Source organism: Leopardus geoffroyi, chromosome A2 (assembly GCF_018350155.1).
Source record: "Leopardus geoffroyi isolate Oge1 chromosome A2, O.geoffroyi_Oge1_pat1.0, whole genome shotgun sequence".
NCBI lineage: Eukaryota > Metazoa > Chordata > Mammalia > Carnivora > Felidae > Leopardus > Leopardus geoffroyi.
Genome location: NC_059331.1, coordinates 98,097,933 through 98,120,569, shown reverse-complemented (window position 1 = coordinate 98,120,569; position 22,637 = coordinate 98,097,933). Strand labels below are relative to the sequence as shown.

The 22,637-nt window shown below is 36.9% G+C and overlaps 1 protein-coding gene and 1 long non-coding RNA gene across 4 annotated transcripts in view; one reads left to right on the top strand and one right to left on the bottom strand.

Moving 5' to 3' along the window:
• The window catches only part of COL1A2 (collagen type I alpha 2 chain), a 59,726-nt gene that overhangs the window by 4,337 nt on the left and 32,752 nt on the right, over positions 1 to 22,637 (bottom strand). For 2 of the 3 annotated variants that reach the window (XM_045494800.1, XM_045494803.1), the window contains 3 exons: positions 22,086 to 22,270; positions 21,144 to 21,386; positions 19,935 to 20,408 (listed from right to left, as the gene is read on the bottom strand). In XM_045494800.1, the coding sequence (XP_045350756.1) occupies positions 20,262 to 20,408; positions 21,144 to 21,386; positions 22,086 to 22,270 (575 nt within the window). In that variant the 3' untranslated portion in view covers positions 19,935 to 20,261. Of the gene's footprint in view, positions 1 to 19,934; positions 20,409 to 21,143; positions 21,387 to 22,085; positions 22,271 to 22,637 lie in introns of those variants that run through there. The other variant, XM_045494801.1, reaches the window with a different exon arrangement.
• Positions 1 to 22,637, top strand: part of LOC123606443 — a 62,672-nt gene that overhangs the window by 38,014 nt on the left and 2,021 nt on the right. The window lies entirely within an intron of this gene.

Sequence of the window (22,637 nt, the reverse complement as noted above, 5' to 3'; positions counted from 1 at the left end):
TCAATGAATTTTGGAGCGAGGCTTTTTTCCTTTTTAGTGTATTTCCCTTTGGTGTTATTATGTAGTACTTTCCATACTCACCTCTGTCATGATAGCCTTGTGTGCTTAGAATTAACAACTTAAGTCCCAATGAAAAAAACTTAAGAAGTATATCTGCTTCTAAAGATCCCTAATCATCTCCCCAAGCCCTGCAGTGAATACCCATAGTATCTATTGCAGCACTGTGCACACATTATGCATTCTGTCATGCTTGTTATTTGAGTGAAAAAGATGTACATAGTTTTGAGTTATCTATGTTACTATCCCCAAATCAAAAATAGATCATAATATTAGCTCTTTTCATAAATCTTCCATTATGGGTTATTTTGATGTTTCTGCTGCTCATTTTCCCAGAGCCCTAACCTGCCAACGTCGGCTGGATCCTCATGAATGCAGTGGACTCGGAGGTGACACAGCTTCAGACTGTTTCATTAGGTCCAGTTTGCCTGGTTTCACATAAAAAAGGGAGCCTAGAAGTGTCAGTCCCTGAAGATCAGAAAGCAGCCACCATGAACTAAGCTAAATGAGACACCTCTGATTTTTCGGGCATGACTGAGAAACTGATGGCACCACAGCTGTGTAGGGAGAATGCAGAGCAGAATGGAGTCAGGCTGTCTAGGTTCAAGAACCAGATCTTCCCAATTATGAGTGTGTACTTTTGGATCAATTATTTAACATCTCTAAGGCTCAGTTTCCTTGCTTGTGAAATGGAGATAATAATAGTATCTAACTCACAGGGTTGATGTGAGGATTAAATGAGATCATGCTACTGAGAGAACACGGGACAGAGCCTGGCACCAAATAAACACTCAATGAATGTTAGCTGTTAAGTCCTGTCTGCCGTAACTACTCCTTGACTCTGAACTACTAAAGCCCTTGGAATCTGCAGTGCTCATTTTGGCACTTGATCATGCATTAATTCATCTATCACCATCTATTGAGGTGACTTTAATCCCTATTGGAGGGCTGAATATGGCTCACATAGTGTTTAAGATAGCAGATTGCCTATTTTAGTGCTCTGCGCATTAAACTGACCTCTGATAAATATTTATTCAAAGCTCTAAGTCAATACTAAAAAAGCTAAAGGAATATTGTGTTCTATTAATGCAGAAAAAGTGTCCAGTTTATAGAAGCCCTGCTTTATTCCTCATTGCTAGGATATTGGGTTTAATTATGGGAATCGATACTCTGAGAATGATTCTGGCAACAAGAAGCAAGAAGAGGAGGGTCTAGCAACCTTACATTATATGAGAAATGGTTGAAAGGACTGGATAAGGCAGGGGATGAGAATGTTTCTTTGGTGTTAGATGCTATTGGAGAGGTTTGCAGTTTTTAGATTTCTATTTGTAGTCAATTTTTAATTCAAATCCCTTAGGCAGGATTCGGGGTAGTTCCCATCAAGGGTTACCACACTTTAGAAGCTCTTACTCTTGGGGTGTCTGAGTGACTCTGTTGGTTAAGCATCCAACTCTTGATTTTGGCTCAGGTCATGATCTCATGGTTCGTGAGTTTGAGCCCCACATCAGGCTCTGTGCTGACAGTGCGAAGCCTGCTTGGGATTCTCTCTCTCTCTCTTTCTGCCCGTCCCCTGCTCTCTCTTGCTCTCTAAAAAAAAACAAAAAACAAACAGCTCTTACTCTTGTAGTTACTATGGCTTTATGTTTAAGTCAGCTTTATTGTCCTTGCCTTGTGCCCCCCCCACCCCTCCCACCCCCCACCCCCCCGCCAAATAGTGCTCCCTGGAGGCTGAGGGAGCATCTAACCAGTTTGCTGGGGGGCCTCAGCATTGCTGAATCTGAAGTCAAACTCTCAACATGCTCTTCTCCCATAGGCTCAGTGGGTTCTAAAACAATGGAGTAGAAACAGGTGGGAAATTGGAACTAACAAACTGTAGTTAGCCAAGAGGCTTGGATTCATGGTCAGTAAGAGAGAACTGGGTTGGACAGAGTGGGTTCAAAGCTTTATCTTTTTGAGAACATGTACTTGGTTTGAAGGCAAACTCTACAACTTTGCAGCTTAACCCTACGCTCAATTTTAGACTTCCTGAAACCTTGAAGATTCTTTCTCTCTCAAGTGATTGTGCTTTATAGTTTATTTTAAATTATTAGTGCAAAAAAGAGTGTGGTTTTTCTACAAAATAAAAAAAAATTGTCATGTTTATACTATATTTGGTTTGGAGACTAAATATCTAAATATGTTGGTCAAACTATCAGTGGAAGTACCGAGAACCGCTTTATTTCATGATCCGATGTTTGGGATCATTGAATTTTGCACTTAAAAAACCAATTACTTTGATTTTATGTTCATTTTTGTTGAGTGCAGTTTCAGGCTGTTACTTGCGAGTCCATCCCCATGTGGGTTCTCCTGCCTTCTAAGCTTTCTACCATCCTGACTTTGACTCTAATGGTGGCTCAGCTGTGTGCTTGAATGTTTTGCTAGTAACTCAAATTTGCTGATTTCCCATCACAATGGTATTCTCCATTACTTTTTGTCTTGTAATTCATGTAATTGTAGGATGTTTGTTTGATGTAAACTCTTAGTCCTTTTTGGAAATATTTAAAACACTGTGTTCTTTGGGAGCACATGAGGAATAATATTTTAACACATAGCTTTTATTTTCACTGAGCCCACATTAAGCCAAGGTAATTTTGTTCCATGTTGTGTAATGTTCTCACTTGTGATTATTTCTGCAGGTTTCTCATTTTCTTTTTTAAATCACGACAACTAAAGGGCAACAACAGAGGCTGGAGTTACGTTTGTCAGACGTTTTAGGTTAGTTTTCCCCTTTGCATGACCAGGATCCAATGACAGCACCCAGCTGGGTACATGTTGAGATTGCCACCCACTGGTGAAATAGAGAATTTTCATTTTCATGTGTAAGAAAACACATTCGTTTTCTGTTTTCAGAGTAGGAATTCATATATTTAGGTCCTTTAAAAAATATATTTCAAGCTCCATTAAAAGAATAAAGAATTTCATTATTATGAAACAATTTAAAGCTTTATGGGAAGAATAAAAAAGTCATCATTATAAAACCATTTAGAAACCTTTATTTACATCTCTTGTATCCCCTACAAAGGGGTGAAATGAAAAAAAAAAAAATCTTGGAATTAATTATGCCAAGAGTGCTATCAGTGGTTGCTGTTGAATACTAAGATTAAGAGGGATTAAACTAATTTTTGTTGCCTCTTTACATTTTTATTTACTTAATTTTTTTTTCTGCAGAAAGCTTGCGTTGCTTTAAAAGAAAATATAAATCCAAAGAGGGAAAATAGCAATATGTGTGTATATAAATCGAAATGTAAGTCTTCAATAACAGCACTTTATGGAGTGTTAAAAAAAAAAAAAGCACCACCTTAAATCAATGCCACATTTAACTAAACAGATACAAAAGGAACAAAAGCTCTGAGATTGAACTGCGGCTTTCATCACTCCGCTAGCACAAATTTTAAATTCAAATGCATACATAAGAATTTATTATGTGATAAAGATGCCATTTCAACTTCATGTGCAAGGATGCTTGGTTACCTCACATCATTTACCAAATAAATTCCACATGTGAAAATTAAAAACATAAAATAAAATAAATTTCAAAATACATAAATGAATATTTAAGCTAATCAAAAATGCAATGGAAAAAATTGTAAAGGAAAATATCGAAAACTTCTGTGTAAGAGTATTACCATAAAGCAAATGAGAACCTGGGGAGAAAATATTTATAGCATATAGAACTGACAAAATAAATATTTTTTTAAAAACCTGTGAGCACTTGAAAAAAAAAGTTAAACCTCACTACTAATCAAAGGATTGCACATTTTTTTGAAATGAAAAATTTTGCTATAAATTGGCCACGATTTAAAAATATCAGTTGTCAAAAGTACTCCATACTATAGAACTACTTTGCTATTTAAAATTATTCCTTAAAAAGATATAATAACATGGAAAAATACCCGTATCAAATTTAGATTATAAATAGGGTTTAAATAATAATGCAGTTTATCTGTATCTCTCCAGGAAAACATTATTCCAAATGTTTAAATGAGATTATTTATGTTATTAGAGTTATTGGTGATAATTTCCTTTTTCATGTATATTTGTATTTTTTAACTTTTGGCAACAAAAAATTTCAAATATATAAAATGCTCATTAAAATTCATTTAATTGGATTACAAAATAATACATGTAGTTCGATTACTATTTTAATAAGATAAAAATCATATGTATATATATATACATTTCTGCATTTATAATTCATATATGTAGATTAAAATTGTTTTAGAATTTAATAGTGATATTTGTATGGCTATTTGTTTATATTTCTATGGTTATAGGTAATTATTCATCATTCATTATGTTATTATTTTACTACTGATGAACAAAAATGTACATTGTATATACTGAAAGTCGTCTTTAGGACGATAGTTAAAGACATGTAAAATATTCATGGACACTTAATGGTTGAAAGAGGGAAAAGTATAGGCAGTATATGCAGTTTGTTGACAGTGTGATAGAAGTAGAAGCATATATCTATTTTATTCATGCATATATATGAATAGACTTAAAAACTTGTGAGAGGAATGTTCTAAAAGTTCAACTGTGATTATAGTACTATGAATATAGTTGATAGTTTTCTTAATTATTTTTCTGACTTTTTAACTAGAAACAATAGAGTCTGTACATGTATGTCAAATATATACATTGAATTGCATATTTTAAATATATGCAGTTTATTATGTTGGTTATACTTCAATAAAGTTGTTAAAAATATATAGTACAAAATTGCTGCTCAAAAAACAAGACAGAAACAACTCTCCTCTTTCTAAAAAGAAAATTTAATGTTTAAAAAGTGTGGTGTCAGTTTTTACTAGCCCAACTTTCATTCCATCCCATTTGTAGATATGTAGAATACTTAAGACATTTCAAAATATTTCTTCACTGGCATTTGGGACAGTAATGAATCAGCACTTTAAACTGGGTTCCATAAATTTGGATCTGCACATTCTTTTCTAGGGTATGGAGAGTGGGGTAGAATATTTCTACCTATCAAAATAATGTTAATCCCTATCATGTGCAAGGAGCCAAGTACCTTGTGGAAACATTTAGCTATTTTTCCATCAGAATAAGGTCATTTCTTATGATTAACAAATTTAAACAAGCAAACAAACATGATTTGACTTTTCAGAAGGAAACCACTTACTCAGATATTAGAGTCTCTCATTAACACATCCTGTGCTTCAGCAGTAATTTTATTGATTATGTGAACTGTTAAATAGTCCATCTGCAATGCAAATGTGACTTTAAAATTAAAAACCTGACATCAATTTATTTTCCTCCAGCAAATTCAGAGCTAAATTAAATAAAACCCTTGATTTGAGGCAGCCAGCCTTTTCTGATAAAGCTTTCAAATATCCGGCATGTTAAAAGTGTGTTGCTAGGTACGTGAAAGATGATACTAGACAAAGAACGACACTGTTTCAATCATTTTTTAATAAAGGAAAATATACAGCTCTCCTGTGTAGCTGCACACTGCTTGACTGGTGGGCAATACTAATATGTGTCCAGAGATATGATGATGTATCTGCTAGTCTTGCCGAGCTGTGCTGAGACCTCTTGTACAGATGCTCCTGTGTGACAGCTGGCTGTGTAGTCTGCTCTGCCTTACTTGCAAGGCTTGCACTCTAAAAACCAAGCAGCTAATTTTAAAATAGGAATGCATGGCACAGTCCTAAAGAATGGATGAAAATACTCATCCCTGAGGCATATCACGAGTTGATTATAATAAAAATTGCTTAATTATTTATTAGTAGTTGCTTTATAAATTACTCTGGTTTTGCTGAAGGGTATAAACTGTGAGATGGGAGAGAAGAGCTAGAGAGGTGAAATTGTCAGGGGACACTGCAGTTAAGGGTTTCATATACCACACAGATGCCTTTTGACTTTATCCTGTAAGTGATGTGGAAACAGAAATCTTTTAACAGGAGATTGAAAGGTCAGATTTGTGTTTTCTCTGTGTGATGGGAGATGGATGTGAGAGGGACAGGAAAAGAGGCAGGTAGCAGTTAAGGTGAAAGACCGCAAAGCCTAAAGTGAGAAGTACAGGGGAAAAAGATGGGAGGAAACACCAAAATATTTGAAAGGGAAAACATGTAGGGAAACCCTTCAGAAAGATCTGGTAAGTGAATATGGGGCCAGAGATAAAGTAGAGGAAAGAATTGAGTTTTCCTCTTTGTATAACTGGATGGATAGTTAGCACTGTTAACTGATATTGAAATCACAGGTGCTGATGATGCCTATTAGAAGGGGGAAACCTAAGTGGCTGGTTGACCTACTTTGCTAATGGATACATGCAGTCACTCAGAAATTTTACAAGAGCAAATTGTATAGATAGACATGCAATAAACAATGACAGTAAAATTATAGACAAAGCCCTCCAACTAAATCACAAAAGGCCCCGAAAGCATAAGAACCTTTTTATGAAGCTGATGTCAGAGACATGGACAGAAATGGAACAATTAGATTGCATTAATTGTATTTGTTATGTTGCAATGGCAATGATTTTCTCACAGTAATAATGAGCTCTGTTATAATGGGCATTCACCTTGTATCCCACCTATTCATTCATTAGAATGAGAGTTTTTTCCCCCCTTTTACAAAGTAAATACACAATAAGATCAAATAAATTTTGATGATTGCCAACAGATGGTGAGGGGCTCAACCTCAGACCATCTGATCTTTTGCTTTTCAGTTCTTTCCGGCTGTTCTTTCTACTTAATTACCTTCCCCTCACTTCCTAATCCCTTCCATGTAATTCTACACCAAGACTGGGTCTAGCACTCTCTATTAATTTTCCACAGCCTACACTCCTTTCTGATAAGATATTCTTTCTTTGTAGCTGTGTTGCTAATGGATCTAAACAGTCTGGTTTTAGCAGAACCTTTCAATCCTACTTGAACCATGTCTTTGCTCAATTTATTAATTCAGTTTAATGCTGAGAATTTAAAACTGACTCTTACAGTTTAATCTCATTTCACATCTGACACAATGGATCAACCACTAGTAATTTTACACAATCAAAGAACTATTTTAACTGACCTGTCTTTGAAATCCTTCTCATATGAGACATTTATTTTTTCCAATCACTAAAACAGACTTACCAGAGTGATATATGTGTTTCAGCGAGAAATTTCCTTTATTACATGAATGCATCTATGCATTTTTTATGAATGAAGCAGGGAGAGTATTGCTGTAATAGGTTTTTTTAAATTAAATTTTAGGCAAGTGCATGAAGAGTAGGAATTCACGGAAGCTCAACTCAGAAGGCATCTCCTAACATAATGTATTATAGACTCTGTATGTGTATTTACATAATCCGTATCTAGAGAGGACCTTCTTTTTTCTTTTGACAAGTACAGTTTAATGTCCAATTCAATATAATAAGAAGGCTGTTTCCATGTCCCGTTCGATAGTCCCCAAGAACACTGCTTTACAGAGGTAGACTAATAGAATTCTGTTGATTCAGACTTCCTGCATTATACATGTGTTCTCATGTTTCTGTCCTGTTTAGCAGTAGTTTGTTTCACCAAGTACTTGTTCTTTTGGTATAGAGATTGCATACCAAAAACTATACATTGTAAGCATTTGTAATAAAATAAGGCTTAGTTTGAAAGGTATTTTAAAGGTATCATCTGTTTTGTGAGTGCCATTTAAAAACAATCAGTATTTTTTTCTGATAATGAAAGCAAAAATGTTCATTTAAAAAAGTTTTAAAAACAGAAAAATTAGAGGAAAGAATCCCAACAATACCCATAATCTCACTAGAGATTATGGCTGTTAAATTGTTGCATATACCCTTTCTGGATCTTGTATGCATATCTGTTGAAAATGAAAATTTTAAAACAGACTGGGACTTGTATGTAATGATTTATACAGATAATTGCTACACACATTTAACTTATGTGAACTTTGCGTGTGTGTGTGTGTGTACAACAATTAAATAGATTAAAAAAAATTTCCCCTTTATTGTGTTCATGAGCATATTCCCCAGAATAAGCATGAGATGGGGGATATGAATTGAATCTTTCCTCAATCTCTGTGTCTCAATTCCTGTATGTCTCTTATAGTATGTGCATCTTGCTACAGTGACTGTGACTCCAGTGGTAAAAATATATATTTTACCTACAACACAGTCTAACCTCAAGCCAACTTCTCTGATGCTCACAGACACAGTTATCTATTCTAATACTAAAAAGAAAAACTATGATGAAATTATGGTATTTGGTATCCAACCTGGAGATTTTCAAGGATAATGTTAACTATATGATATTTTTTTCATCACGATTGAAAAGCCTATCTGCTGCATGAGATGCAACTTCCTTGTAATCTACTTGTTTATTTTAGTATAGAGTTATTAAGTTCCCCCCCATATCACTAAGCACTCTTCGAGAACATTCTTAATAACTGCATCGCAATCTATCATATGGATGTGCCCTATCTACTTTAACCAATCCACTATTATTAGACATTTGGTTAATTTCCAATCTTTTGCTATAAATAAGGCTATGACAACTGTTGTGCCCGAGATGTGATACAACTGTCAGCCATTATTTTGCACGTGTACTTACTGCTGTTGTAGTGTCTTCCCTTCAGGCACTTCCACCACGTTCATTCTGATAAGATACAGGAGGCAGGAGAATGTGATTTCTCACAATAACCAACTGGGGATTGACTCCAATGGAAGAGGAGGCAATAAAACATGCATTTTTAATACAACCTTTTGGTGTTCCTTGGTGGCTCCTTACGATGACACCTCCTGTGCAGAGGGTTAGATTGGCACTTAGTCGTGTGAGCCAGTTCAAAGAGGGGATTTGCAGTGGCTTTTTTGGGAGCTCCACGGTTCTGCTTCCTTCTGTCAGCTTCATGCTGCAAATAGGCACGGCATTTCTCAAAGTTAGAAGACTTCTAACTGCGATTCATGTGCTTGTCTTTCATACTGGCATAGCTCTCCCTCCAAGCCTAGGTTGCTCTGGGCAGCTGCACTAGAGGACAGCTATGTGTTCGCACTTGAGCGGTGGAAGAAAAAGTAGTCTCATAGCTTTATAAGAAACTCTTCATACAAACTGTGCTTGTTCAAAAGTCTTTAGAAAACTTAAGGATTCATTTCCTAGGATACATTCCAAGGTGTGAATAATAAGTGGTCAAAAGTATAAACATTTTTAAGGCTTTTGATACATACTGATAAATTGCTCTCCAGATGTTTTGTACCAACTTATACTATGCCAGCTGTAAATGAGACTGATCTTTTGGCTGAAACACTATCTTTTTTTTTTTTTTAAGAAGCATGGCCATACACCGGTGAAGATTTTACTTTGTGTTTCTTTACTAGACAAGTTGAACCTTTTTTTTTGTATATTTAATGACATTTTGTTTTGTTTTGTTTTGTTTTTCCTAAAATTCGTGTTCTTTGTCCAGTCCCACCCCCACCACACCCAAGTTTTTTTTTTTTTTGTGCAAGTGTTTTGTTTTTAAATTAATGTCTAAGAACTTTTTGTATTTTATGTTCTTATCTAAATACAAGTATTGAAACCACATGAAATAAGGTACACATTTTTCAGGAGGGAGGGGTGACAGGAAGAGTGTAGGAGGATAGACAGGGTGCAGACCTCCAAATAGAGATGTTGCTTATGGCCTTTGGTGCCCTCACCCCCTTGAAAAATTGCCCCACCCATGGCTTCTGACTCCTAGGTGGCCAGGTGTTATACCACATGACTTTAATGATCACAGCTGATGCGATGTCTACTCAAAAGTCATCAGTTAATAGACTGCCAAGGGATTTATGAACTGCACCAGAATCTCTTCCAAAGGAATTAGGATAGAAAAAAACAAAAACAAAAACAACAACAAAAACAACTGCCAATTAATAGTGGATCCAAAAAGACAAACATGCAGAATATGAATGAACCAGATTAGTGGTAGAGCTGCAGAGAACAGAGTCACCAATTCCTGCCCCTGAGATCTCTAAAGCCACCTTAAATGGAGAGTCACATTCCAGCTCCAGTTCCAGCAAAGCTGTTTATCTTTCCCACTCTAAGCATGTCCCTGTCCCATGAGCTTCCTGGACACATCTCTATTATTTACAATTAAGTGAACTTGAAGAAACAATGATTCTGAGCGAAAGTACTTACGATACAGATTTAAGAACTACCTTAGTTACAATTCCATACATATCCCAGTAGAGCCATCCTTATAGTTAATTCTTTGATTTAACAATTTGTTCAACATAATATCATCGAACATGCAGTCTATGTTAGGTATTGGGCTAGGTGATGAAGGAGACACGGAGACGAATCAGACAATCTCTGCGATCTAGAAGCATATAGTTCAATCACACTTTTCTACATGGCGTGGTCTTTCATTACTGCAGATTGTCAGATCAATGGTGACCAACTAGTTGCTAGGCAACTCAAAAGACAGGAATACAGACCTGATGCAGCTCTATTCTGATATGTATTCTTCTTTGAAATGTTTGTCAAGAACTGTGAAGGGGCTGAAATTTTCTCTGCTTTAAAGCTAAGATGTTAGCCTGCCACAGTTTAATAGATGCTGGCAGAAGACATGTGACATCTAGGTCAGAGACAAAGGAGTTTATTATTACTCACAGCAAGGCAAGCAACTGGAGCTTTGTGTTTACTGCTGGTTCCCTTGCCCCCAAGTCCTATGGGGGCAATGCAGAGCAACCCAGGTGGATGTGTCACAACTGAGGAACACCAAGTGTAGGGAACCCAAATATTTTACAATGGGCTGCAAGCAAACCAGCCAGATATTTGCCCTGTAGGGAAACATTATCTTTATTACAATGGACAGTAACTGTTCTGCGCTCTGGAAGGAGACACTATCTCTCTCTTTCAAGACTGTCCCTATCACTATACAAACATCCTTGAAATGGTTATCCAGAACAAACATTATCAGAATCTTTGCCTGCAAGGCATTTTGCAGAAACACCAAAGCCCCATGGAGAATTGTTTCCTTACCATATTCTTTCTCTGGTACTTTTTTCAGCCATTCAAATTTTTGGTTCTTATTTCTACTAACTCTAAGTACCTACTCACTCTGAGATTGGCCTATACTCCTCTGTTTTTGCTATTCACTCTATATCCTGTTTACTAGGTGTACTCGTTGAAACTTTTTTGTTTTATGTAATAGAAACCAACTTTCTCTAACTTAAGCCAAAAAGATAGTGGAAGGATACTGGATTATTTCATAATTCAAAGCAAAACACCTATTACCATTCTAGGACCTCATCAGCAGAAGTTCCTGCCCCCCCCCCCCAGAGTGCTGTATTAGCGTGCTTCAACTTTAGTGGCTCCCAGTCTCTGCCATTCTTCACTCCAAGTTTTAAATTCTCAGAGAAGAGGAGTCAAATGGCACAGTTTGGCTGAGGCTCTGCCTTTATTTTTTCAGTTATGAAAGGGGAAAAGGCCATAAAAAAGCACAGACATAGTATATCTTAGCTATTCCCAAATTAGGAGAGATTATTTCTTGGGAGCTTTGGAAGCCTTCTCAATTGCTTTCCAGTCTGTCTAGATTTGTTTTGATTGATATTCCATTACTCATAAGAGAAATACAGTTATTGTATGTAACTTCTTTTATAAAATCAATTAAATATAGTTTTGTTTTGCAATTTTTTTTTTGTTTGGAGTTATTTTGTGACCTGATAAGCAATTTGGTGATTCAAGAATTTTGGGTAAATATAGGTAGCCTCTAGTGGTTGGAGATCGATTGGACTATATGTCTTTTCTCGTCAATCTTGCTATTAAGTGGTGTGCTACAAGTAGAGCAAGGCTTAGCTCAAATTTTGTTAATATTAAATATTTATTAGCCAGTCATTTATCTTCAAGACCATTATTTCAACAATAAAAATTTATTTTCCACATCTTTTATGCTAACTAATATATCCCCTGATGTAGATTTCAATAATGCTCTTTTAAATACTGCAGTAGCTACCTCTAAAGCTTGGCTTTTCCTAATTAGGGTATTTCCAAGGTTACCTAATCAGCCCTGGAGTGTGGACTAATGTTACCTTATTGCCCACATGCACATATATACATGAGACTTCCTGTGGAACTATTTTTAAAGTAAATTACCAGACAGACAGTATAATAGGTCAGAATTTAGGCATTTAGTCATGCACTCATGCTAATTTCCATACTCCTTTGTAATTAACATTCCTCCTGGCTGGATTAATTGGGTTTGCAATAAGTAATCACATTTATAATACTGCAACTGTTCCCAAATTAATTGCTCACAAGTTCAATGAGCCATTACATGTTCTCATTTAAAGCAGCTTAGAGAGCCCATGATTTTAGAGCTGTGATCCTAAACATTTTGGGAAGAGGGGCTCAGAATCATCCAAGAATATGTCAATAATATGGTAATGGCAATAAACCAGTGGTTCCCAAACTTTGAGAGTACATGGGAATCATCTTAATGTACTCACTGAAAATGAAAATCTCTTGACTCCACCTCAGCAATTCTGGTTAGGTAGATACTATGGAATATGGAAAAACTTTAAGTATTGCACACCATCTTCCTAGAAAAAAGCCCATATACACATACTTCCAACTTTACCAGTGATTTTAAGGGAGGGTTTCAGAACCCTGTGGCATTAGTTGAGTACAATTTTTCTCAAGACTGGCTGCATATTACATTCGACAAGGGAGTTTTAAAACAATATTTCAGACCAGTTAAATCATAATATGAGTGGTATAGGGTGACTAAATTGTCTGCCTGTTTTTTTCCCCAACCCAGAATGGAGGCTAGAGATTTCTCCCAATGTATCAATCTATTTTACTGAATTAGACTCACTTGACAGATACCTAGCAAAAGTGATAATAAAAAGAAGCCCACTTACCCTATAAATCTTACAAAATACACAGTTTAATTTGTGTATTGGTGAGAAGGCACATCATTTTTGGCATTGATTTGTCTTTCTCTCTTCAAAGGTTCAAAGGATTTAGAGGACTTTGTTTTCTTGTTTGATAGATAGCTCTCCCAAGCTTGAAAGAAGAAAAGCAAGGCTCTTTTTATAATTTATGGTGACAAGGTGAGTGTTTATTGTGATAGTTTAGTTGAAGAAAATCTAAGAAAACATGTGGAACTTCAAATTGAGCATAAGCTTACTATATTTTAATATTTAACAAAAAGTAAATATTAATTATGAATAAACCCAGAGAATTGGTTAAATGGGCAATTTTCCAGATGTTATCTGAGGAAAGTCTTTTTTTTTTTATTCTTATGATTAGGAACATATCTTATCATGATGAGCAAAGTAGTAGATGGAAAATTGAGTTACACTCATAAAGTTTAAAAAAAAATTTAGACACTTGTATTATAAGGAAAAGGAGACCTATAATCAGTGATAGAAAAACCATGTTGGAAATTACTATAATCCAGCATCTTTGAAGTGGATCCATTTATAATAATACTCACAGAGACATTCAAAGCACTGGCAATAATAGGTGATTTAATGATGCTTAAAACCCTTGAGTAAATTCATATAGGCCAAGAAATTTCCCAGAGGACATGAATTTAATAATTATGATCATTTTGTGTGCTGATCACTTTTGAGTTAGAATTTCTGCTTCCAGAGACAAAGTTTTAGAAACGCAAATTGTGAAAATTAAGTGTCAGGAGTTTGACTAGTTCAACATGTATGTGTATGACTTATAGTCCATTTGTGTATAAGAACTAGTTTCCGAGTAAGCAAAAGGGTGGTTTTCTCAGCTCAGAAAGCTTTGTCTCCAAAATTAGATGCACCTAATGACATTTCAGAAATTTTGCCTTTTTTGTTTTTACTGTTAAGGTGGGATCATTAGTTTCCTTTGTAAAAAACTGAGATTTTCAAGCTTCTAATAAAAGGTTGATACTTTTTTTATTAGATTGTGGAGGAGGACTCACCAAAATTGTGAGAGTTTGGAAGTTTGCTTGGAATCCATTTGTAGGAGAAAGTGAAGTGTAACTGCATTGTAGATGTGCTGTCATTTTAGGCCACTCTTGTCAGAGACGCTAATGCTCCTGGAACGGGGAGGATGAAGTTACAGGCTTGAGGGAAGACCCAGCTTTGTGGGGATGATGCTAGTGGTGGTACTGCGTGCTTACTGTCCATCAGTCTTATAAACTGCTACGCATTCCTGTTTCTGATCCTAACAGTCTGGTGGGCAGTTCATCACTATCCCTGTCTTACAGATGAGGAAATGGTGGAGATAGGGTTCATACCCAGATAGCTCTGCCTTCCAAGCCCCTGTTCTTTCTATCATCCTCTTATTTCCATTCTATATAATCCCCCAAGCCCCTTGCTTAAATCCTGAAGGGTTATTCAGTGCATTTTGGGGCAACATTTGTATCATTGGACAGCTCTACTCACCCAAAAAGGCCATTCTCCTTTTGAGCTTATGTTTGCCTCCTTGTGACTTCCATTTACCAGCTCCATGGGAGAGATATTAAGGATAGATTAAAATGGGTAAGAAAAAAAAAGGGAGCATTGAGGACATGAAGGTGGGCTGCCATGGAAGCTGGAGAGAGGGCTGTGTGTCTGGGACAGACAGGAAATAAGCACAGGAGGCTGTTCTATTTTCTCCTCTGAAATTTGAGTTTTCATTCTCTGATGGTGTGCATGTGGCTGTGTTAAAAGACTGGGGTGTTCTATTATCCAGTCAGCAGGGGGAGCAGTGAACTCAAAGTGACATCCCGTTGGGAGAGAAAGGCCATCTACTCCACACAGTGGTTTATGAGTAGATGTTCTTATTCTGCCTGGCATTAATAGATTCCATTAAAAAAATTGTTTCTGCCTTTTTTTTTTTCATGCTGTTGATGGTTAATTAAGTCATTGGGCACCAAGAGCAATGTTATACTAGAAAAAATTCACTTTACTGGCATTTTGTGTTCGTGAATTTCTTTAACTATGTAGTGAATTGCAATTTTAAGGAGACCTTTCTAGAATCCATAGGATTGTTAATTCTGGCCAAAATTATTCTTGTAGGTTGGGCTCAGCATAATAGCTCTGTTTGAGAAGAGCCAGATGAAGAGGAGACATTTGGTTCTGGGATGACCTGAGGGTCTCTGAAGAACATGTTCCAATTATTGTCCTTACAATCTTTTATAGTCCCAGGAATTTCAATCTCTTTTAGGTTAAAGCTTCTTTAAAAAAAATAACTAAAATATGCATGATTTTCCTAAAAATAACATTATTATTATTATTATTATTATTATTATATAATAACTCTCCATTATTGAATACATTTGTTCTTAATTTGAAAAGGTTTTGTGAACAGGTGCACTCTGATGTTGTAAGGTCCAACTCTGGGTCATAGAGCATCAGCCAAGTCCTGTTCAAGCGTAGGAGAGAGGTCCCATAGCAGGGAAGTGGAAGAGCGAAATATTTCTATTTTAATGTGGGTTGATGCTGGTTGGTTCTCTCAGGTCTTAGAACAGGAAAAGCAGCATGCTCTGAGTATGAGACCCAAGATGAGGTATGAAGGTCATGGTTCAGAAAAGCCCAGGGTTTAATGAATAAGTAATACTGCTTTTGTATAGTGGTTCCTAACATGTTTCTTGGTCATAGACCCTTTGAGGTATCTGAAGAAAGTTGTGGATTCTATTCCAAGAAAAATGCACATACACACAAAATTTGGTGTGCTATTTCAGGAGTCCATCGATGTTCTGCCCTCCCCCGAAGCCCATCCTGAATCCTTGTTTAGGGCAGTAGTCTTCACAGTAGGGGGACGGAATGTGCACGCCCTCTAGGGTATGTATGAAATGATCCACTGGAGTATGGAATCTTCTATTTGTATTTATTTTCTCTCTTTTACAGTTTTTTTTTTTTTTCCCGTGTAGGGTTTCCATTGCACATCATGTATTAGTCCCATAGTACGTAGTATCTGTATAACATTTATATATAAATAGATTAACAAAATTAGTTAAGGGCTCACATTTTTACTGATAGGGAGGCATGACTCAAAATTGATGGGTTACCAATTGAAGGCGTGGTGCTAATTAAATTTAAATTCTAGGTTCTCTTCTCCCTACACTGGAGGGCCAGGGACAGGAGATTAACTCAAGAGATGACTACCAGTGCCTGCAAACTTCAGACCTAAAGATGATCCGTAACCTTCTCAGAGAACTGAAGACACTTTCCCAGGTGCTCTTGGCTAGTCACTGGTGGAGCTGGTGCACATAACCTTGGCTGCTGGCCACAAATTATGTGCTCATTTCACGAAACTGCAGGGAAAAGTCAATCATTATGGGCAGTCGATGGCCCCATTGCAGCAGTTACTGGTGCTCCCTATGGACACTGAGTAGTTGAATCCCTGGCTGATCCAGGCACAAGGATAGAAAGCATATTTTAGCTACTTGATCAGAGGGCTAGGAAGCCGAGCTAACAATTCAGCATTAGCTCTCTCCTGTTGGTACAGTAATACCAACATATTTCAAGACAGATAGAGGGCTCTGGAAGGGTTTAGATTCATCTATGTACAAAAAAGATTTACAATGGGTTATTAAATGGGAGTTTTGAGGCTGGTTTCTCAGGAAGTGCCAACCACTCTTTCTCCCAAATTTCCCTTGGTGCCACTGTCAAAGGCAAAGTACTCATCTAGATGGATTGTTGTTCTGACCCAAAACGACATTTCCAACTTTTCTTATATATAATCCAATTTCTGAACTTCGTTTTCAGTGATATTAAGTGGAATAGCAGAAAAAAGTATTTTGGCATTAAAGATAATAAATGTGTTCTGCATTGGTCAGGTGTCCTTGCTCTTTGCCAGTGCATTAGCTGTATTGATTTTAGAATTTTAAATGACCCTTTTTACCAGACTTGATTAATGTCTCGTCCCCCAGTCTTGGCTACCTGCTCCTTCCTTCTCTCATATGCAATCTTCTTCCTTCTCAGACTGGCACAGTTAGAGGTGGCTGACCTTCATAGGACCAAGGGTCAGGAAATGTTGTGAGGAGGGTCCCTTGGGCCTGGTGATTAGTCTTTAAAGAGAGGGCTGGTGTGCCAGGGTCAAGCCTTCGGTACTTTGCCCAGGCCCCGGGAACACTCACAGTGGACCTCCTGCTTGGTAAGTACCAGACTGTTCTAATACGTGGCTTCCAGAGAAGAAGCCTCTGGCCAGACACAGAGCGTTTGAAAGTGAAATTAGATCTCTGGCAAAAGCTGACCAGCTAAACCCAAATGTCACTATTACTGCATGAAGCTAAGGTTAATTTTCTGGGATTCCCTCTCATTAATTAATAGTGTCCTCCGCTATCCTCACAGGACACTTGGTTTAAAATTGTGTTCACACATTATTTTATTCTCTCTCTGCAACTAAACTGCGAAATCCCTGAGGATGCCGCTGCTTGGTATGTATGGCCTCGTGCGCCCCTTTCTGATGCCCCCCAGTGTGGCTGGGTCACTGTGAGTGATGATTCTTAGGTTAGGGTTTTCTTCTCTTTCAGAAGATGAATGGGTGGGAGGTGGACCACTGTTTCCCCGGAGATGGCTACTTCTCAGCCAAGATTGTTTTCGCTTGTTGGCTGCTTATTTCTTTTCATAATATTTTAAGGCTAAATTTGTTGTAAATGATAAAGGTGATATAGCTATATCATAGCAAATCTGGAAAATTCAGGCATAAAAGTCATTCCTATCATTACTCCATGAATGTGCCTACTCCTAGCATTTTTACACGCATGTTTGATATATTTCTAATGACAGTGTACTTGAAAATGATATTTTAAAGATTGTAATATTCCGTTCTAAGCATTTTTTGTTGTTTAACTACCCTCATAAATGTTATTGGGTTATCAACACTTATTTCACTGTTTTCCCATTGCTTTCTATTAGATATACCATTTTTCATTCCTCATTAGTATTTATTGGCTATACCATCATTTATTTCCTCATTATTATTTTATCAGATATACCCTTATTTATTGAACTATTTTTCTGTAGTCCCAACTGATGGCTAAATGATTATTAATGACTCTTAGCTTAAGAAATCTGCCTATTTGGATTCAGTTTGACAAAGAGCATTATTATTATTATCATCTAACGTAGTGTTTGGCTCATAGCTGGTACTCAGGAAATGGCTTCTTCCTTCTTCGCTTTCACCCTTCACGCTAACTTTTTTGGATTGTGACCTGAGGGCAAGGCATGTTGAAGGAATCCAGAGATGTCTAACTGGTTATCATGTAAGCTTGCCCTGGCCATTTTAATTATTAGTTTGTAAGGAGTACTCATATTCTGATATACAGGGGTTTGGTTTTCTTTGTATCATTTGGTCAGCTATATTGGTTCATTCTTGCCGGATACAAAATGTTAGAGCCACAAAGGTTGTGGAAATCACTGGGTACAGTGGCTTCCTGATGGATGTACCTCAGAATTTTGCAGGGTTCTTAGGAATACTGATTCCCTACTAAATCTTAATTTGGTGGCTGAGGACTGGGAATCTGCATTCTAATAAGCATCCCTGTGTTCAGATTCAGGTGGCGGGAAGGACCATAATTGGAAGTTACCGTTTGGGTAATAGACTATGCTAACTTTTTAGACTTGATGTTAGATTTTCATCATGTTCAGTCTTTTGCTTTTAAAACTAATTGAATCTTGAGATGACTTATTTCAGGAGGCAAATATTACAATCCCAATTATGTTCTGCAACAGGAAATAAGCTCTAAATGAATCTTAACATTTTACTTGACACATCACTCTGTTTAAGTGTATTAAAGATGTCATTGAAAGGTGCAGGGGAGGAAAATGAACTTGATTTGGCAGGTAGGTGTTCATGGTACTATTATCCACAACTGTCTGTGCTGATTGACAGCACACACATTACCTCCTCACACGCATTGTACTCAGTTGCATCAGATTTAAGTGTATGGCATTTTTACTGAATATTTGAAACTGTTTTAGTTAATAGTATTAATTGTGCATAGACCAACTTTCAGCCACTGCTTCAAAGTACTTAATAGACAATAAACCAGAAGGTTCTGTGGATCTCTGCTTAGAGTAAACTTAGGTCTAAAATACCATTTGTTTAAGTATTATGTATTTTGAGCAGGGCAAGTGTTTATAGTTCAGAGAAGGAATCTTCCCCGTATTAGATATGGAAGTTGAGGGGCAGAAAGGTGAAACGCTCAAGGTCCCTTGACCTCAAGAAGCAGAGTCAGAATTGGGGCTCAGATCTCCTGGATCCTTGTTCTCTGCTCTTTCTATTATACCACACTGCCCTTTTTGCATAGTTTCTATCTAATGAGAAACAATCTAACGGCTGGTAGAGATGCTATAATCCATACTTATATTGCAAAGAGCATCGAAGCAAGGAATTCTACTCAGCATTTTCTTTTGGAAAACCAAACATGCTTTATTTCATTTTTTTCACAATTTATTTAAACATCTCACATATACAAAATAGGTACAATTTAATCTTTCTGCTTGTCCGAGAAACAAGGCTTCTTTTTGGTACCATGGGAGAGGCTGAAAATGAGACTGGCAAAGAACAAATGCTGAATTCAAAGAAGAGGACGAGGTTGGGCAAGCAATCTACACACTTTTATTTGGGAAGAAGATGTAAAATACTGATGCTAAATCAAATGAAGAAAGAACACACACCGCAACCCATTACAGAGGAGTCTTTCTTCTCAGAGTCCTCTAGCACCATCAACAGTCTTCAAGTATCTGAAATACTGGTAGCACCTTTGTATTTGGAACAAAACAAAACAAGTACCTCAGCTCATCTCCGTCTAGGTCAGCACCTAATGGTGTGGATCACACTCATAGGAAAGTGTTTTGAGGTAGTTTTAAACCTTTGGAAGTCTGGGTTTTAAACTTCCCTCTGTGGAAGATATTCAAAAGCCACAAGTGGTGCAAATTGTTCATGGTTTTTATTTTATTTTTCAATTTTTATTTTGGTTTTCTTACAAAGGTTGACATTTTCCACAACAGGTGTAAGAGTGTTGAAAAAAGTTCCAAATCTTTGGGGGGAAGGGAGGGAATGAATGAAATCGTATTGCACTATGCTCTGATCAATCCTTCTCCTTCTCTTTTGCCCACAATTTAAGCAAATAGATGTGCAGGGGAAATGAAATGGAAGGACTCAGCTCTCAGTTAAAAAAGAAGAAAAAGAAATGGCAAAGAGAGAAAGTTTTTTTCGGACTTCTTTTGTTTTCTTTTTAATTTAGGTTGAGTTCATTTATTTGAAACAGACTGGGCCAACGTCCACCCTGATTTCTTGGTCAGCACCACCGATGTCCAAAGGTGCAATATCAAGGATAGGCAGGCGGGATGGCTTATTTGTTTTGTATTCAATGATTGTCTTTTTCCATTCATTTGTCTTTTTCTGTTCAAAAGAGGAAAAAAAGTACATATATGAAAAGCAGCACTATTTCTACCTCTAGTATCGTCAGAACCTTAGATATTTAAGAACCACTTTTGGGCTTGTTCATTCCGAAGAAGTTTTCCCAAGGTCAACATGTTCTCTTTGCAACAGAAATATCAGGGTGTCTTTAGGGAGAGCAGTTTCTTACCAGTCTAATTTTTTAAAAGAAAATTTCAATACGTATTCCACGTGGCTTACTGCTACATTATCGTTTTTGGGGTGTGCGTGTGTGGGTAAGGGAGAGCCAGGTGGGTATGCAGGCTGCTGCAAGTAAATTTTAATTTTTCTGCAATGTCTAGCATATTGTAGAGAAAAGTCGCATGCACGCCATACTAATAAGTAAAATAAAATACATATAGCCATAAGTGATAGCTTGGGACTTTTTAACCTCAAGTAATTTTAAACTGTGGGCAGACATCATCATTTAACAAACTCATGTTTAAAGAAAAACAGCTAGTGCATGGACACTGTATATATTTTAGCATTGCAGAGAATTTCAGAAGGCAAGGTCTGATAAGAACACTCAGAATTTAATTTAAATAAATACAGTTATGAAAATAGATTTAGTAAGTTAGGTCTCTTATTCATCCGTTTATGGTCTTATTCATTCATTACGGTCTAAGTTAAAACTCCATCTCCCCACCTCCAAAATACACTCCCCAAATAAGCGTATCCCCACATTTCACTATTACTTACAGAGCAGCCGTCTACAAGAACAGTGTAAGTGAACCTGCTGTTGCCCTCGGCAACAAGTTCAACATCGTTGGAGCCTTGCAGAATGACAGCCTTTTTCAGGTTGCCAGTCTCCTCATCCATGTATGCAATGCTGTTCTTGCAGTGGTAGGTGATGTTTTGAGAGGCATGGTTGGCCAGCAGGCGCATGAAGGCAAGTTGAGTAGCCATTTCCTTGGTGGTCACTCCTTCAACATTATATTCAAACTACAGAAAATAAGATAGAAATTCTAGTTAAGTGGAGATGGCCTCAGGTACTAAGAGCCAAAAAAAAAAAAAAAAAATGTCTGGTATAGGGAGGAATAATGGACTCAGAGCTGACCTTGGGAAAAAGGTACTTTTCCAGGAAACTCAATTCACTGGTCTTTGAAATATTAGTTACTTAGAAGGGACATAGGAACTACCAGGCTGAGGCAAGATCATCTCAAAAAGGTACCTGTTCTAGATAAGGTATTTTTAATGGGTATGTATCTTCTTTAGAATAAGAGAACAAGGAGACAGAGATTCAGACCTCTTTCTTTTTCTGTAATCCCCACCAGGAGGCATGCAATAAAGTTGGTGGAAAGATTTGATTAAAAATTCAGAAAAGCACATGTTCTGAAAATATACATTCATGGGTACAGGGATGCATATGCTGGCCAGTACTTCCTCACACTAAATGTCATTAGTCAGTTTCTCCAGGGATTATCAGTTGAGCCAAATTTGCAGAATAACTTTGAATTGTGTGGGTACGTTCAATCAATCCATCTGTAATGTACAATCCCAGGTTAGAACTGGCACCCAAGAAAAGAGCAGGTTCTTTTAACAATCTCATTTGGGTAAAGGACTAAAATGCAGATCATTAAAAAGCAAACAATCTTAATAATATTATTTAGTAGGAGAAGGAATGTTTGTAGGATTCCTCACCTGGGTACCACCATTGATAGTTTCTCCTAACCACACGTGCTTCTTGACCTTGGAATTTCTGTACCAGTTCTTGGCTAGGATGTTTTCAGGTTGAGCCCGGATACAGGTTTCGCCAGTAGAGAAATCACAGTATACTTTGATAGCATCCATAGTGCATCCTTGGTTAGGGTCAATCCAGTAGTAACCTTTAAAAAAGACAAGACCCAACTCATAAAACTTATTGAGTGGACTATGGGTTCTAATAATTACTAGACCAAGATTTTGATTCTTATAAGTAACATTGTCTACCCTACATTTAATAGGAAGAGGATGGCTACTTTCCAGATTAGACAGTTCCTTCTCTCCTTTCCTACGTGAAACGTCAAATCAGAGTATATGAAAAATACACATTAAGATAAGCCTGAAACTGGATGCTGGTGAAGAAGAAAATGCTTCTAATTAGGCATGATTCTATATAATGCAATTTTTACCCAAAACCTTTTCATTCTAAATGTCAGTGGGAACTGACTTTGCAAAGCCCAGCTTGTGAGAAGGGCCATTCTGGCTTGGATA